The 16,065-nt window shown below is 35.3% G+C and overlaps 1 protein-coding gene across 4 annotated transcripts in view; it reads left to right on the top strand.

Moving 5' to 3' along the window:
• The window catches only part of SLC4A4 (solute carrier family 4 member 4), a 430,044-nt gene that overhangs the window by 403,909 nt on the left and 10,070 nt on the right, over nt 1-16,065 (top strand). For all 4 annotated transcript variants that reach the window (XM_078003501.1, XM_078003500.1, XM_015138561.3 and 1 more), the window contains 3 exons: nt 5,134-5,202; nt 7,694-7,867; nt 10,103-10,264. In XM_078003501.1, coding sequence (XP_077859627.1) covers nt 5,134-5,202; nt 7,694-7,867; nt 10,103-10,264 — 405 coding nt within the window. The remainder of the gene's footprint in view (nt 1-5,133; nt 5,203-7,693; nt 7,868-10,102; nt 10,265-16,065) is intronic.

The following is a 16,065-nucleotide window of genomic DNA, read 5'->3' as shown; positions in this document are numbered from 1 at the left end:
CTCACCCTCATTCAGCTGCTAGTGTCCATGATTGTGACTATTTCCACCTGGCAATTTTGCGTTAACCCAAAGAGACATTGTAAGAATAAATGAAAAATGCAGTCCAGCAAACGTTTTTGTTAAGCAAGGTTTTCCCCAAAAGGTGGGAAATGAAATTGTTTTGGCAACATAGTTTATAGCATACTGTACAAAACCTATACTTAAAAACAACAAGAATAAAATAAGGATTCCCAGTTGTGATTCCTTACTTCAGTAAGTTAGGCTATTCCTTCTGGAATCACAACTCCTGATAAAGTCAGCTACTTTCAGATCATGTACCATTGAGGTTTGGTAAGTTATGTGCGTTTATCACAAATCCCTTGTTAGCTCATTTGAAAAGTCAATACAGGAAGAAGCAGATATTGAGGGTACAGTTTAACTAAAACCTAAGTTATGACTAAGTAAGAGTCAAGATTAACAATTAACCGTAGAATTCACACAGAAAGTGGTGTCAGGGGTTATGCTGGAGTAGGGAACCTTTCTTCCTCCCCTTTGTGACTATGTGTTTTTTAAGAGAACTAGAGGACAACTTAAGAGAATAATTTTACTTAAGAGTCTGTCTTTGAAAAGGCAGATCAAATGAATGGGAAAAGAGAAATGTGTTACTTTTACTTTTTAAAATGAAATGGCTCAACACCATTTCTGCAAACTCCATACCTCCCTCACAAGTTTGATGGTCTCAGATGATCCTAGTAATTTTCTTTCATGCATTAAGCAGTGTAGCAAGTTGTTTCCCCTGCCTGTTTATGCAAGCTTACTTTGAACATGAAGTTTTTCATTTTTTATTTTGATCTCTTTGCCGAGCTCTTTTATGTAGAAGAATGTAAGGAATTACAATTTTAGGTTCACGAGGATACCCCATTGACCCTAGCCAGCAACAGTCATACATGCCTCAAAGCACTGAATGTAACAGCTGATTTGGTACTGAACTGTTGGGAAGCAAGAATAACTGGCGTCCATAGCTGGTTAAACAGCTTAGTTCTGTGTTTCTGCAACAGAAATATTGCCTGGTAAGTGAATATTCTGTATGGGGAAACCAGAGGAGGCTAAAGAGCATCAAAAAGATGAAAGGCACTTCCTTGCGCTTACTTTTCCCATTTTTCTGGCAAGTCTGAAGAAATAAGAATCAAGTGAAGTTCACTGCTACTTTTGTTGCCCTTGCTTGAAATAGTTTATTTCAAGTTAATTAGGAGTAGTCAAATTTATCTTTAATATTTGTTTAGTGTTCTAAAATCAGGAGAGCATTTAATTTGTATTTGGAAAATGTTTGTTGAGCTTCTACAATATGCCACAATATGTCTGTTTGTTCAGTGCCAGGGAAATAAAGCAAAATGGTGGAGATGATGGTGATGGTGATGATGATGATGATAATAGTAGCTGCCATTTATTGAGCTTGGCATTTGATTAAGGGCTCAGCACAGATTTTTAAAATTTAGTCCTTCAATGAATGACACCTACAAAAAAATTGTCTCTATTTTACAGATAAGAAAATTTATTAATGACTTACCAGGTCACAAAGTTCGTAAATAATAGAGTGAAAATGTGAATTCAGGCAGTTCTGACATGAAAGCCAATCTCATAACCCTCAGGGTTTACAACCATTTAAAAGAAAACATAGTACTTGCTCTCAAAGAACTCATTCACTTTCATTTTCCATGAGATGATCTTCTCCAGCTTCTTTGATCCAACTTCTAATCCTCTCATGTGCAGATAAATACAGCTTTTTCACAAACTCCTCATCATACCTCATTCCAGTTTCTTCAATGACTAGAAACCAGATTGCAAGTCAGTACTTCCTTATCAGCTTAGATTGTCAAGATTTAAGGGAATTAGGATATTATTTGAATAACATGTTTCTGAATATAATTGTCATTGCTGAAAGGGCAATGTAATAGAACTTAAATAAAACCAGGGCTTTGAGTCTGACCTTTGCAACCATTTTTTTGGTCTGTACTCCTGCCATTTTCCACCCTGACCACTGAGGACCAAAGAGAGTTCTGCTGGGCAATTGCAGGCTTCTCAACTTGCCAGTCAGGTCCTCGTGACGATTATGACATTAATAACCCCTTTATCATTTATCATCTATTCAGAACCAGGCCCTGGACTACATATTTTATGTGATATAGTCTTTATCATACCCTCTTTGAGTGAGAATACTGAGGATAAGAAAAGTTAATAATTTTCTTAATGTTACAGAAGTGGTAGGGCCAGAATTTGAAAGTAGGCCTGTCTGACTTGTGTGCCCATGCTCTTAATCAGGATCTCATTCTGGGTTGTACATTCACATGTGTGCGCGCACACACACACACACGCGCGCACACACACACACACAGTGACCATTACTCTGCTAGAAAATCTCACTGTCCTACCTAATTCTGGTTGCATAACTACTCTCTACCCTTATTTTAAAATTTACCCTTTCTCGTTGACTCTTCTGGGAATATTCAAATACTATCAGCACATCAAAGGGAGGTATAAGTGAGAAAGAGTAGAACTGTGTTCACCAGAATTTGAAAAATTTGGTGACATGGTCTGAATATGTTATCTGCTATTTTGATTTTATCTCAATTATTCCATCGGCTTGTAGGAGCAATACTTGATTTCATGTATGGTAATCTTATTTATAATTTACTTTTGTGCTTTCTGGGTATGATTGGTTATCTATAAAATTTCCTTTGCATAATTTTATCATTTGGCAATTCTTGATATGCCTGTAAGCCTGGTATGCTTTGTGCTGTTTATGTTTTAATTATTCCTGTCTTGCTTTGTAAAAATATCTACCTATTATTATTATGTAAATTATACTGGTTTAACTTAAGATGGAGTTCCATCTTCTTAAAATGCATCTTCTCTTTCCTCCTTTGAGAAATTTCTATTACAAGAAATGATTATTTTGTGATGAATTTTTAAAAACTGACCTCCTGTGACTCATGAACTAAATCCAATAAAAAGTATCCTCTAACCCAATAATTCTGTCAAGTTTCATCAAAGTTCCCATACTGGAAGATTTTTAATGAGGTGTTGCATTATCATAAGGAAAATGGCAAATTTCAAAAGATATATTTTTATGACTTTGAAATTGGCCCAAAATCAACTTAATAGCCTTCTTTATATGTATTATTTCCTTTTCGACAAAGAATAACTGTTTAAAAAACATCTTCATATCTAAAGCTATTTTTCTACCCACAACCCATGCCATTCTGTGTTACTGACACCTTCTGATTTTATTTTGTTGTAGATTTGGTGATATCTGTAATCATAAATTCACAGAGAATGGACCTAAGCACCAAGGCAAAAGTGTCCTTCACTTTGACATTAGAACCACATTAGAAAAAACATTTAGCTAAGCCTAGCTGAGGGGTGGGGATGAGGCCAGGGATGGTCCCTTTGTGGTAGCTTTCTTTCAAGCTAGACACATGCTTTACCCAGATTAAAAAGTAACTACTACAGGAATTCTAACTAGTTTTCTATGGTTGAACTATACTTCTCTTTTCCCTTCTTACTTTTCTTTCCTTCCAGCGGCCCCACCCCCACTACCCACCAAATTACAAATGAAAGGACAAGAAAAATGGAAGATGTTTAAAAAATGAATCAAAGCTATGAAATGATCCTTCTCTTAGTTTTATTTTTTTACTTTATGGTACATTTATACACAAGAATCACAAGGAATAGAAACATGCACATTGCAAAAGAAATGAAGGCATGTGTCAGAAATAAAAGCGGCTTGAGTGTGATGTGTTCACCTCTTTGTGGTGACTGTTAGGTATTACAGCTTCCCCAGCAGGAACATCATCCCTCCTACCCCCATCAACGTTCTATGTCACTTTGATTTTTTTCTGACATCAAGAGCAAAATTAGCTACATTAGAATTGTTAGTCTTTTTTTGAAGAAGCATTTGATTTTATGTGTGTGTGTGTGTGTGTGTATATATATATATATATTTATTTCACATAAATTTAAGCATCCCTATGGCTAACCAACAAAAATTGGAAATATTTGTTACACGTTTTAGAATTTACTCATTCTCGAATAGTGGCCGAAGAGTCTCAGATACGGAACTACTTTAGACAATCACAAGGAGAGGCTGATAGAAATTGTGCTTAGTACGTGCAGTATTTTTAAAATTACTCTAAAGCCATACTATGTTTTCTGGTTACAACAGCCTCCTTTATGTGGATTTGGTAAGATTGGCCTTAATTGACTTGCGGTTTTAGTATTTTAGCTTTGAAAAATCCTGAAATTACTTGAACTTCTTTTCAAATTCTAAGGTTGAGAACCTTTTGTTTTTCAAACAGGAGACTTCCCAGAAACAGAATCATCCTTGATTTGCTTAGTTTCCTCAGTACTAGGGACATTTCAAAGGTCTAGGAATAGGTACAGTTTACAGTCATCACTTCGTGTTAAAACACTTTGTATTAATATAAAATATTTTTGCTAGTTAATGCATGAAAAGGTATTAATTCAGTTTTAAAAGATGTGTATTAATCCATGTGTGTAATTAATTGCTTCCAGGTGCTCCAGGGTCCTTTCAAGCAGTGCTCTTTTTAGTTAGTTCTCATAATATTCGCAGGAAGTGAGGGGACAGTCTTTTGATGTTTATTTTATTGAAAGAGGCATATATATACCAAGCTGATAGATGATATGGCAAAAATTATTAAGGACAAAAATCAACAAACTATATTGAAAGGAACTTGGTCTCAAGAATGAGGCAACCATCTCTTAATACCTCTATTTCTGTCTACCTCACAGTCCATATAAGCTCCTGGTTTACATAGTCATTCCTTTTCAGGGAAAAGGGAAACAGAACTTTTCCTCCATTAATTAAAAAAAGTTACTAGTAAGGTCATGCATGCTCACTAAAAAAACAAGCATCCAATGAAAATTGAAAGTCCTTTTTACCCTTCTTCATTTATTTCTCTTACAAAGAGTTTAGAAGTTCATCAATTGACTAGTAAAGCATACTAGTTAGAGGTCACTATGTTATTCTATCCTATATTTTAGTTTTAGATTTAGTCTTCATTTAAATGATTCCTCTTCATTCCTCTTTTTTCTTATTATCGTTTTTAACTTTTATCCAATTTTTTTTCTTTCTAGTTTATACCCATGCCTGTACTCTATGGTGTGTTCCTGTATATGGGAGTAGCATCCCTTAATGGTGTGCAGGTAAGTTTTTGAACAGCAATGTAAGTACAGTAGTGTTTTTCTAGTAATAAGAATAGTCCAGTAACAGATCTTTGAAGAAAAGTGCTAATCCTTATTAACTGCTGAGTTTGTAAAATGCATTTATTTTCTACTTCACCATTCACCTGCTTTTCATTTCTGGTTTAATCGACAAGTTAGCCAGTATTAGCAAATGTTACCATACATACCCATTGTTGAAATAGGCTGTTAAAAGTCATTTAACCAAGAAAGCGAGAGGCTATAATCTTTCTTTTCCTCCCCCTTACCCATCTTTATCTCCTGTTTACTGTCTCAGGAAGGATACCTAACCCTTTCTGTGTGTCTTCAAGATAGTATTTATCCATTTGCCTTAACTGTATACTAAGAACAGGGTATTGATTTGCTTTTCACATGGCTATGATCAATAATCAAAAGGTTTTTACCAACCAAAGAATAAAGTTAGTGTGGTTGATGTATTGCTTTTGTTGAAAACTTTAGCTATTCGTAACTTTGGGAAAACTGACACACTTTTAATAAAATCATTATCAGCTGGGCACGGTGGTGCACACTTTTAGTCTCAGCTAGTTGGGAGGCTGGGGTGAAAGGTTCACTTGAACCTGAGTTTTAGTCCAGCCTCAACAACATAGTGAGAACCTGTCTCTTTAAAAAAAAAAAAAAATCATTAGGGAAAACTTTGTAAGGGACTTTGTCTTTCAGTTGGGTTTTAATTTAATTGGCACCAGGAAACTGGAAGTACTTATGCTGTTTTCTGGCACCTTGTTAACTGTAGCTTTATTTAGCACTTAGTAACATTTTAATGGGAAGAGACTGCGTGTCCTGTGAACATCCTAAGAATTTATTTGAACCCCTTCAAAATAGTCTTTGCTTTTGCTTATCAAGTTCAGATTAATTTGGTTTTAAAGTCAGATAGAACTGGGCAAGCGGCCAGACCATCAAAGAGAGAAAAGGCTACTTTACTTTTCTCTGTTTAGGTCTGCTGAGTAGAGTTCATCATCTTTTGGATATTTGTTACAAATACAAGGTGGTTCTTCATAGACTGGACTAGATGAATGTGAGTTTATTTGTGCTCATGAGACTTTTGAGAAGTATAAATTTGTAAAAATATCGTATTTTTACCTGCCATTGTAAATATTCTTTATTTTCCAAAATGGAAAAATATGAAACAGAAATGGCCCGCAGACGAATAGTTCTTATTTTTGTTTGTCTTTGATGACCCGGTCTAGATCAGAAGTTTAATTCTATGTGTTTTAGGGGCTTTATTGTTTGAAACTCAGTGCATGTTTATTTAATTAAAAAGAAGAAAAAATCAACCACATAGTAATGATGGGGAGAAACAGCCAGGGTCTAGCTAGTAGGTTTCTTAAATTCTGCAATGCTGTTGCCTCTAATGGCTTTTCTTTTTCTTTCTCGATTTTCCCTTGTTTAGACCTTTTTGGTGAGATTTGATTTAGCAAATTTTGTAATTTGTAAAGAAATTTTGTAACCCAAACTTTATAAATGAGAAGGTCCCCACCAGTCAAAAATAATTCTAGAGGGAAAAAGAAAACCCTTTAAGTAAGAAATCACTAGAGAAGATTGCGATGGTCTAATTTACTTTTGCACTTCTTTCCCTCCAGAAAGAAAATAGAGATATTATTTCAGAGTTCATATTGCATGATTATTCAATTCAATAGCTATTTACTGAGCATCTTTCATTGAAATATCCTGTGATAGGTTCTTGAATATCTTCCCGTTTGTCACTGGCAAGGTCAATTCGGCAGTTATTCTTTGAAGCACAGCACCTGGCACACAGATGCTCAGTAGTTATTTCAATAGCTGTTTATACATGACCATACGATAGCCTCTCTTAGGTTCAGATGTTGACCCTGAAACTCACTGTAGTATTCATATAGCTTTTCTCTGAAAAGAAATGGTGATAGATTGCTGAGTGTATTAGTCAAGGTATGCTGCTCAGATAAATAATATGGAATTTATGAAAACATAATGTATTCCCATTTTTAAGTTGAATACTTCCTTTATATCCTTAAAACATTCCTGAAATGTGTTAATATATGATGCATAGTATTATCTCCTCTTTTTTGAGATAAGACAACTGAGGCAGAGTAAGATACATGAGTTAGATGGCTTCCTTCAGCATATTATTACTAAAATAGGCAAAAGATCCTCTTTCCTGAGACTCAAAGAGTAAAAATAGAAATTAGGAGATGAGCTCCTAGAATTTATGTTTTGCTTTGTGACTTTATTATTTAGTGGCCACTTTTTCTTACACATCTACATAACATTCCCACAATATAATGACAAAGATTTGAAGACTTGTGCTTTAGTGTGCTTGACTAAATTTCTGCATTCCTTTGTCCTCTGAAAAGGACGTTGCTTGCCTAAATTATAGAATATAAATCAGTAATGATTAGTTAGGCATAGTGGAAATGTAATGCAGTAATACATTTGGACTCCCTTCTTCTTTCCTCCCCAGTTCATGGATCGTCTGAAGCTGCTTCTGATGCCTCTGAAGCATCAGCCTGACTTTATCTACCTGCGTCATGTTCCCCTGCGCAGAGTCCACCTGTTCACTTTCCTGCAGGTGTTGTGTCTGGCCCTGCTTTGGATCCTCAAGTCAACGGTGGCTGCTATCATTTTTCCAGTAATGGTAGGGATTCCTTTAATTGAATGTACCTGTGAGATTATATGGGTATCATGTGGTTATTGTTATATGGAAGACTCACATGTCTTTTATGTATTGTTCCAAATTTTTCCAGCTTTGACCTCATCACTTTGATCAGTTGTAATTTACATTTCCCATGTTTATGGTTGTCTAGGATGGACCTTAGAATCAGGCTCACCTGAGTTCATATACTGGCCCTGGTTCATGCTCATCAGTAAACTTCTTTGAACTACTATTACTTCATCAGTAAAATGGGGGTTGCATTGTTGTTTTTCTGAGCATCAAAAATGACTATCAAACATGTAGCACAATGCCTGACACATAGTAAACACCAGTGCATGTTAATTACTTTTTAAATGTTGTACAATAGAATTAATCTAAGTAAGAGTGTAGGACATTTCAGTTCAAGTAATGACGAAGTGCTTGGCAACTTGTGAGAACTCATCCAGTACATTAGAAGAAATGGAGTGAGAAGTTCACTTTTTACATTTCTTGTGGTTTGCATAATGCTAAGTTTAAAGATAAGGTGGGACTCTCTATCCTTGTCATAATATGATGAGAAACAAGGTAAAGCAACTAATGTTTCACTCTGAGTCACAAGTGAAAGAAGAGAAAAAGAAGTTTTGTATTTGGCTTCATTATTGAATTTTATACTTTACCATAACTCTTTACTTCTTACAAGAAAATGCATTTATGTACACTTAAAACAAGTTACAAAGGGAGCCTCGAGTCTGTTTTATCTCCCCCGCAGGTTTGAAAACAGAATTTTCCTACACTTACCACATTTTATTTTTATAAAAATCCTCTTACTCTTAGCCAAGATTATTATTTTATTTTTTGTATTTGTTTGAAATTTTTTTTCTCCCAACGATGCAAGAAAAAATGGATGTTAAATACTAGTCATATTTGTTAGGTCAGATTTTTTTTTCTTAATGGTGCCTTATGTCTTTCTTTCCTTTTTTTTTTTAAAAAAAAAAACTATATTAACTTACTGAAAAGCACACTGAGTATGAGAAACACTCAGATTTACCTATCAGTGTTATCTGCCTACCTACAAATTTTGCTGAAACCAAGAAAATTGAAGCTAGAGCAGGGTACATTTGAATTATATCCAATAAATCACTTTTTCCTTGTGCTAAATAATAATTTTAAAATGCTTTACTTTTCTAAAGCGTTTTTGTCTTTTCAGAACTTGTATTTGGTCACAAAATAATTCTGTAATAGAAGTTAGGACAGACGTTATTTATTTCTCTAGGCGATGAGGAAACTGTCATATCGAGAGCATGATGCTGATAAAGACAACTGCTTAGTTTGAAGCAAGTCAGGATGCCTATAACTTGCTGCATATTAATTTTAATGTAGAATAAAGATATCTTAATTCTACCTTCAGAAGTATCTTAATATACCTTCAGAAGTTATTCTTCAAGAGCAATTCATAGAACCAGAAATACACAGGTCAAGAATATTTGTTTTGGAAGCAGACAACTGGGGCCTTTTGTATTATTCAATTATCTGGATTCATCTCCCTCACAGACATTAAGGATCTTGGACAACATACTTAATGTCTCTAACCTTCAGTTTCCTCAGCTGTATGACAGAAATAATAATACCTACTTTTGGGGTTTGTTTTGAAGAATAAATGAGATAATATTGCCTAAGAGTTTAATATAGTGTCTGGGATATGTTAAGTATTCGGTTAATGGTGATGATTGAAGTAGCCCAGTGAATGAAATGGTCTATGCATATTCAAATACTACCTCATTGTGAATACTTGGAAGATGTCTCAGTATTCTGTGTGTCGTACAGATTTTCTTGATTGCTAAAAACCTTTATAACGTTTTAATTTTTAATACTTAGAAATCGTATGTCAGCTATTTTGTGACTTTAAAATTTTAATTATTTTATTTAAAATCTCACATGGAAGGAAATGGTTTTGAAAAACAATCCTTTCACATTAAAATTCTAATTGAATGTGATCATGCATTTCAGTGAACAAAACAAAGTGAGTTTCAACTAAGACTTTTATAAAACAACTTTTCCCATATAGAAAATTATGAGAGTTCACTTGGTATAAGTCCATACCGTCAAGATCAGGTCTGTCATACTCTATCCAGCCTTACACAAAGTAGGTTTCTGTGGACTTTGATAGGAGAGTATCTGTGCTTGCTGTGACTTCATCTGACATGGTTTCTTCCATACTTTTAATATTTGCTCTTTCAGATCTTGGCACTTGTAGCTGTCAGAAAAGGCATGGACTACCTCTTCTCCCAGCACGACCTCAGCTTCCTCGATGATGTCATTCCAGAAAAGGACAAGAAAAAGAAAGAGGATGAGAAGAAAAAGAAAAAGAAGAAGGGAAGTCTGGACAGTGACAATGATGATGTAAGGAACTTTCCAAATTCCAAAGGAAAACTAGTTAAAGAAACAAATGTGAAAATTGTGCCTTTTTATACCTGATGTGAAATGGAGGGCTGAGTTCTAAGAATGTTTATCTGGACATGTGGTATATTACTCATTTCACATCCCTTTGCCCTTTATATTCTCTCTTTGGTTTTTTATATTTTCTGAAGTCTTTCTGTAACCATTAATACCCTAATAATGACATAATGACTAATAATAACTTCTAAAAAATTTTAAAACCCACCACATTAAAAAAGTTCTGATCTCATAAAGGAAGTTTGCTTAGTAATGCTATAAAATGTATTTGGTTTCTATTAATAATTCAGGGCTTATATTTGAGATAATAACTCAATTTTATGTAATTTTAAGCCTAATGTGGATAGATGTCGATGATCTCACTTTGTATAATCTATGAATCTATTTGAGTAGGCTTTCCACCAAAGTTCTATGCTGTTATATTAATCATAGCATTATATTTATACTAATATGATTTAGCATTATTTTTCTGTAGCTCTTCAATAAAAAGAAAAGGGAATTGGAGTTTGGGGTCTTTTTACATAATTGTAGTGGTTAGTGTCATAGTCTAGAGGGTCCTCCTCCAATTAGGTGATTAAGTTGAGAAGTAAAATTTTGCCCAATTTTTTTCTTTAGGAAACCAGCTCACAGAAATACAGATTCTCCAGTAGGGGTCTGTAATCAGTGCTAGGAGAAAAACTGGGATTTGTTTACTTTAACACAGGCACACACCTTATTCCAGTAGCCTTTTGAAAAGATTGCCAAAGTGTTTTCCATTTGAAAATTTGCTCTGGATTTTACACAGTGCAGTATCACAAACGATTTTTTGTGCATCATTACCCATTCTAAAGTAGGAATATTGTTAATTGTTAGTTTCTACTTACTACTTGATAACTTTGATTGATCATTGCATACCTTATCCTTAATTGTCTCAATAGCTTGTTATCACAGTATTTATTTGTGTTCCCATTTTACAGATGAGGAAATTTAGACTGAGAAATGTTAAATATTTTGTAAAAATTTTAAAGCTTTATTGAGGTATGATTGACAAATAAAATTGTAAATATGTAAGGTGAGGCTTTGACATGTATATTTAAGTCATTTTTCTAATTGTACACAGCCATAATGGCAAAGCCAAAATTCAAATCCAGGCCTCTCTGGTTATTTCCAACTGGTCAGGCTGTCTGATTGTATTCTTTTTGTAGAACTTGGAAATAGTACAGTGAAAGAAGGCAAGAGACAGAATTGGATTTCACATAAATTGATTCAATAAGAAAAAGACTTAATGCATGAGGCACATTTAGCTAAAGAGAAAAAGAGGTGAAAAGAGCTTTATGACTGTCATCGTCCATCTACAATGAGAACAGGTGTATAGATTTTGTTTCCAGTGATGACAGAAAAAGAATGTGTTTAAACTACAGCAGGGATTAAGATGGAATAGTCCAAAGAATGATGTGTTTACACATTTAATAGAAATTAAAATTTGAAATGAATTTCTGGACCACTGAAGACCAAAAAAAAAAAAAAAAAAAAAAAAAGACTGCCTGAAATATTGAAATAATTAAAGCAGTATTTTGTCCAAAATAAATATGTCAACTTATGTACATGGACATCAAATTTAAAGTTCATTACACATTATGAACGTATGAAGTGAGGGATTATGGAATCCCCCTCTCTAATGATTTTTAAGAAAAAATAGTAAAATATCAACTTTGGAGAATGTTTTAAATGTACTGCTCTCTAGTGACAAAAGTTGGATCAAAAGAACTCCTTAGAAGTTCTTCCAATTCTTAGATATGATTTCCAGCAAATCCTATTTCATTTAAAGTGTTTTTTTTCTATTGATATTTACCACTTCCGACAGATTTCTTGAAGCCAAAGTGTCATACTTGGTTTTTTTCCTCTTCCTCTTCATCCTACCCATTCCAAAACAAACAAACAAACATATACATTTGTTCCTAGGCAGTGAATCCAGCTAGGCAATTTGGAGTACATCTGTGCAGTACGTTTTGTGTGTTGAACTCATTATTTAGGGGCTCCACTTAGGAATGTGGTTCTCCTAAGTTTACTTCTTAGTCATAGGGTTTGGGGCCCATGGATATAGGGAGTCACGTGGGGACATGGGAGTTATAGCTATAATATAATATTTATGAGCACAAATAGTAAAAATTATGGCTTACCAACATTTTGAGCCACTCACAGTCATTTTTTAATCTGCCTGGTAGGCTGTGATTAAGGGTTGGCTGCCAACTCATCCATCTATAAGTGCTATTATTTTGGAAAATGTTTGAAATACTGTAATGACTTACTGTTTTTGACATTCTCATAAAGGTAAGTGTATGTGGCATCTTTTTCATCATTATTATTATACTTTAAGTTCTGGGAAACATGTGCAGATCGTGCAGGTTTGTTACATAGGTATACACGTGTCATGATGGTTTGCTGTACGTATCAACCTGTCATCTACATTAGGTATTTTTCCTACTGGTATCCCTCCCGTAGTGCCCTACCCCCGGGCAGGCCCCAGTGTGTGATGTTCCCCTGCCTGTGTCCATGTGTTCTAATTGTTCAACTCCCATTTATGAGTGAAAACATGTGGTGTTTGGTTTTCTGTTCCTGTGTTAGTTTGCTGAGAATGATTGTTTCCAGCTTCATCCATGTCCCTGCAAAGGACATGAACTCATCCTTTTTTATGGCTGCATAGTATTCCATGGTGTATATGTGCCACATTTTCTTTATCCAGTCTATCATGGATGGGCATATGGGTTGGTTCCAAGTCTTTGCTATTGTGAGCAGTGCTGTAATAAACATGCATGTGCATGTGTCTTTATAGTAGAATGATTTATAATCCTTTGGGTATATGGGTATATACCCAGTAATAGGGTTGCTGGGTCAAATGCTATTGCGGTCTTTGAGGAATCACCACACTGTCTTTCACGATGGTTGAAATAATTTAGACTCTCACCAACAGTGTAAAAGCATTCCTATTTCTCCAAATCCTCTCCAGCATCTCTTATTTCCTCACTTTTTAATGATTGCCATTCTAACTGGCATGAGATGGTATCTCATTGTGATTTTGATTTGCATTTGTCTGATGACCAGCAATGATGACCTTTTTTTCATATGTTTGTGGGCTGCATAAATGTCTTCCTTTGAGAAGTATCTGTTCATATCCTTTGCCCACTTTTTGATAGGGTTGTTTTTTCTTGTAAATTTGTTTAAGTTCCTTGTAGATTCTGGATATTAGCCCTTTGTCAGATGGATAGATTGCAAAAATTTTCTCCCATTCTGTAGGTTGCCTATTCATTCTGATGATAATTTATTTTGCTGTGCAGATGCTCTGTAGTTTAATTAGATGCCATTTGTCAATTTTGACTTTTGTTGCCATTGCTTTTGCTGTTTTAATCATGAAGTCCTTGCCCATGCCTATGTCCTGAATGGTATTGCCTAGGTTTTCTTCTAGGGTTTTATAGTTTTACATCTTATATTTAAGGCTTTAATCCATCTTGATTTGATTTTTGTATAACATGTAAGGAAGGGGTCCAGTTTCAATTTTCTGCATATGGCTAACCAGTTTTCCCAACACCATTTATTAAATAGGGACTCCTTTCCTCACTGCCTGTATTTGTCAGGTTTGTCAAAAATCAGATGGTTGTAGATGTGTGACATTATTTTTGAGGCCTCCATTCTGTTCCATTGGTCCATATATCTGTTTTGGTACTGGTACCATGCTGTTTTGGTTATTGTAGCCTTGTGGCATACTTTGAAGTCAGGTAGTGTGAAGCCTCCAGCTTTGTTCTTTTTGCTTAGGATTGTCCTGGCTATATGGGCTCTTTTTTGGTTTCATGTGAAATTTAAAGTAGTTTTTTCTGATTTTGTGAAGAAAGTCAATGGCAGCTTGATGAGGATAGCATTGATTCCATAAATTACTTTGGGCAGTACGGCCATTTTCATGATATTGACTCTTGTATCCATGAACATGGAATGTTTTTCCATTTGTTTGTGTCCTCTTTTATTTCCTTGAGCAGTAGTTTGTTGTTCTCCTTGAAGAGGTCCTCCACATCCCTTGTCAATTGTATTCCTAGGTATTTTGTTCTCTTTGTAGCAATTGTGAATGGGAGTTCATTCATGATTGGGCTCTCTGTCTATTATTGGTGTATAGGAATGCTTGTGATTTCTGCACATTGATTTTGTATTCTGAGACTTTGCTGAAGTTGCTTATCAGCTTAAGGAGATTTTGGGATGAGACAGTGGGGTTTTCTAAATACACAATCATGTCATTGGCAAACAGAGACAATTTGACTTCCCCTCTTCCCATTTGAATACCCTTTATTTCTTTCTCTTGCCTGATTGCCCTGGCCAGAAATTCCAATACTATGTTGAATAAGAGTGGTGAGAGAGAGCATCCTTGTCTTGTGCCAGTTTTCAAAGGGAATGCTTCCAGCTTTTGCCCATTCAGTATGATATTGGCTGTGGGTTTGTCATAAATAGCTCTTATTATTTTGAGATACATTCCATGAATACCTAGTTTATTTAGAGTGTTTAGCATGAAAGGCTGTTGAATTTTATTGAAGGCCTTTTCTGTATTTATTGAGATAATGATGTGTTTTTCGTCATTGGTTCTGTTTATGTGATGGACTATGTTCATTGATTTGCCTATGCTGAACCAGCCTTGCGTCCCAAGGATGAAGCCAACATGATCGTGGTAGATTAGTTTTTTAATATGCTTCTGTATTTTACCAGTATTTTACCAGTTTACCAGTATTTTCTTGAGGATTTTCACATCAATGTTCATCAGGAATACTGGCCTGTAATTTTGTTTTTTTGTTGTGTCTCTGCCAGGTTTTGGTATCAGGATGATGCTGGCCTCATAAAATGAGTTAGGGAGGAGTCCCTCTTTTTCTATTGTTTGGAATAATTTCAGAAGAAATGGTACCAGCTCCTCTTCATACTGCTGGTAGAATTCTTCTGTGAACCCATCTGGTCCTGGACGTTTTTTGGTTGGTAGACTATTAATTACTGCTTCCATTTCAGAACTTGTTGTTCTATTCAGGGATTCAACTTCTTCCAGAGTTGGTCTTGGGAGGGTGTATGTATCCAGGAATTTATCCATTTCTTCTAGATTTTCTAGTTTATTTGTGTAGAGGTGTTTATAGTACTCTCTGATGGTAGATTGTATTTCTGTGGGGTCAGTGGTTATATCCCCTTTATCATTTTTTATTGTGCCTATTTGATTCTTCTCTCTTTTCTTCTTCATTATTCTGGCTAGTGGTCTATTTTGTTAATCTTTTCAAAAAACAGCTCCTGGATTCATTGATTTTTTGAAGGGTTTTTTGTGTCTCTATCTCCTTCAATTCTGCTCTGATCTTTGTTATTTATTTTTATTTTTATTTATTTATTTATTTATTTTTGAGACAGAGTCTCGCTATGTCGCCCAGGGTGGAGTGCAGTGGCCGGATCTCAGCTCACTGCAAGCTCCGCCTCCCGGGTTTTTACGCCATTCTCCTGCCTCAGCCTCCCGAGTAGCCGGGACTACAGGCGCCCACCACCTCGCCCGGCTAGTTTTTTGTATTTTTTAGTAGAGACGGGGTTTCACCGTGTTAGCCAGGATGGTCTCGAACTCCTGACCTCGTGATCCGCCCGTCTCGGCCTCCCAAAGTGCTGGGATTACAGGCTTGAGCCACCGCGCCCAGCCTGTTATTTCTTTTCTTCTGCTAGCTTTTGAATGTGTTTGTTCTTGCTTCTCTAGTTCTTTTAATTGTGATGTT

Source organism: Macaca mulatta, chromosome 5 (genome assembly GCF_049350105.2).
Source record: "Macaca mulatta isolate MMU2019108-1 chromosome 5, T2T-MMU8v2.0, whole genome shotgun sequence".
Taxonomy (NCBI): domain Eukaryota; kingdom Metazoa; phylum Chordata; class Mammalia; order Primates; family Cercopithecidae; genus Macaca; species Macaca mulatta.
Note: the sequence above shows the minus strand (reverse complement) of the source record. Positions and strands in the feature narration are given on the sequence as shown.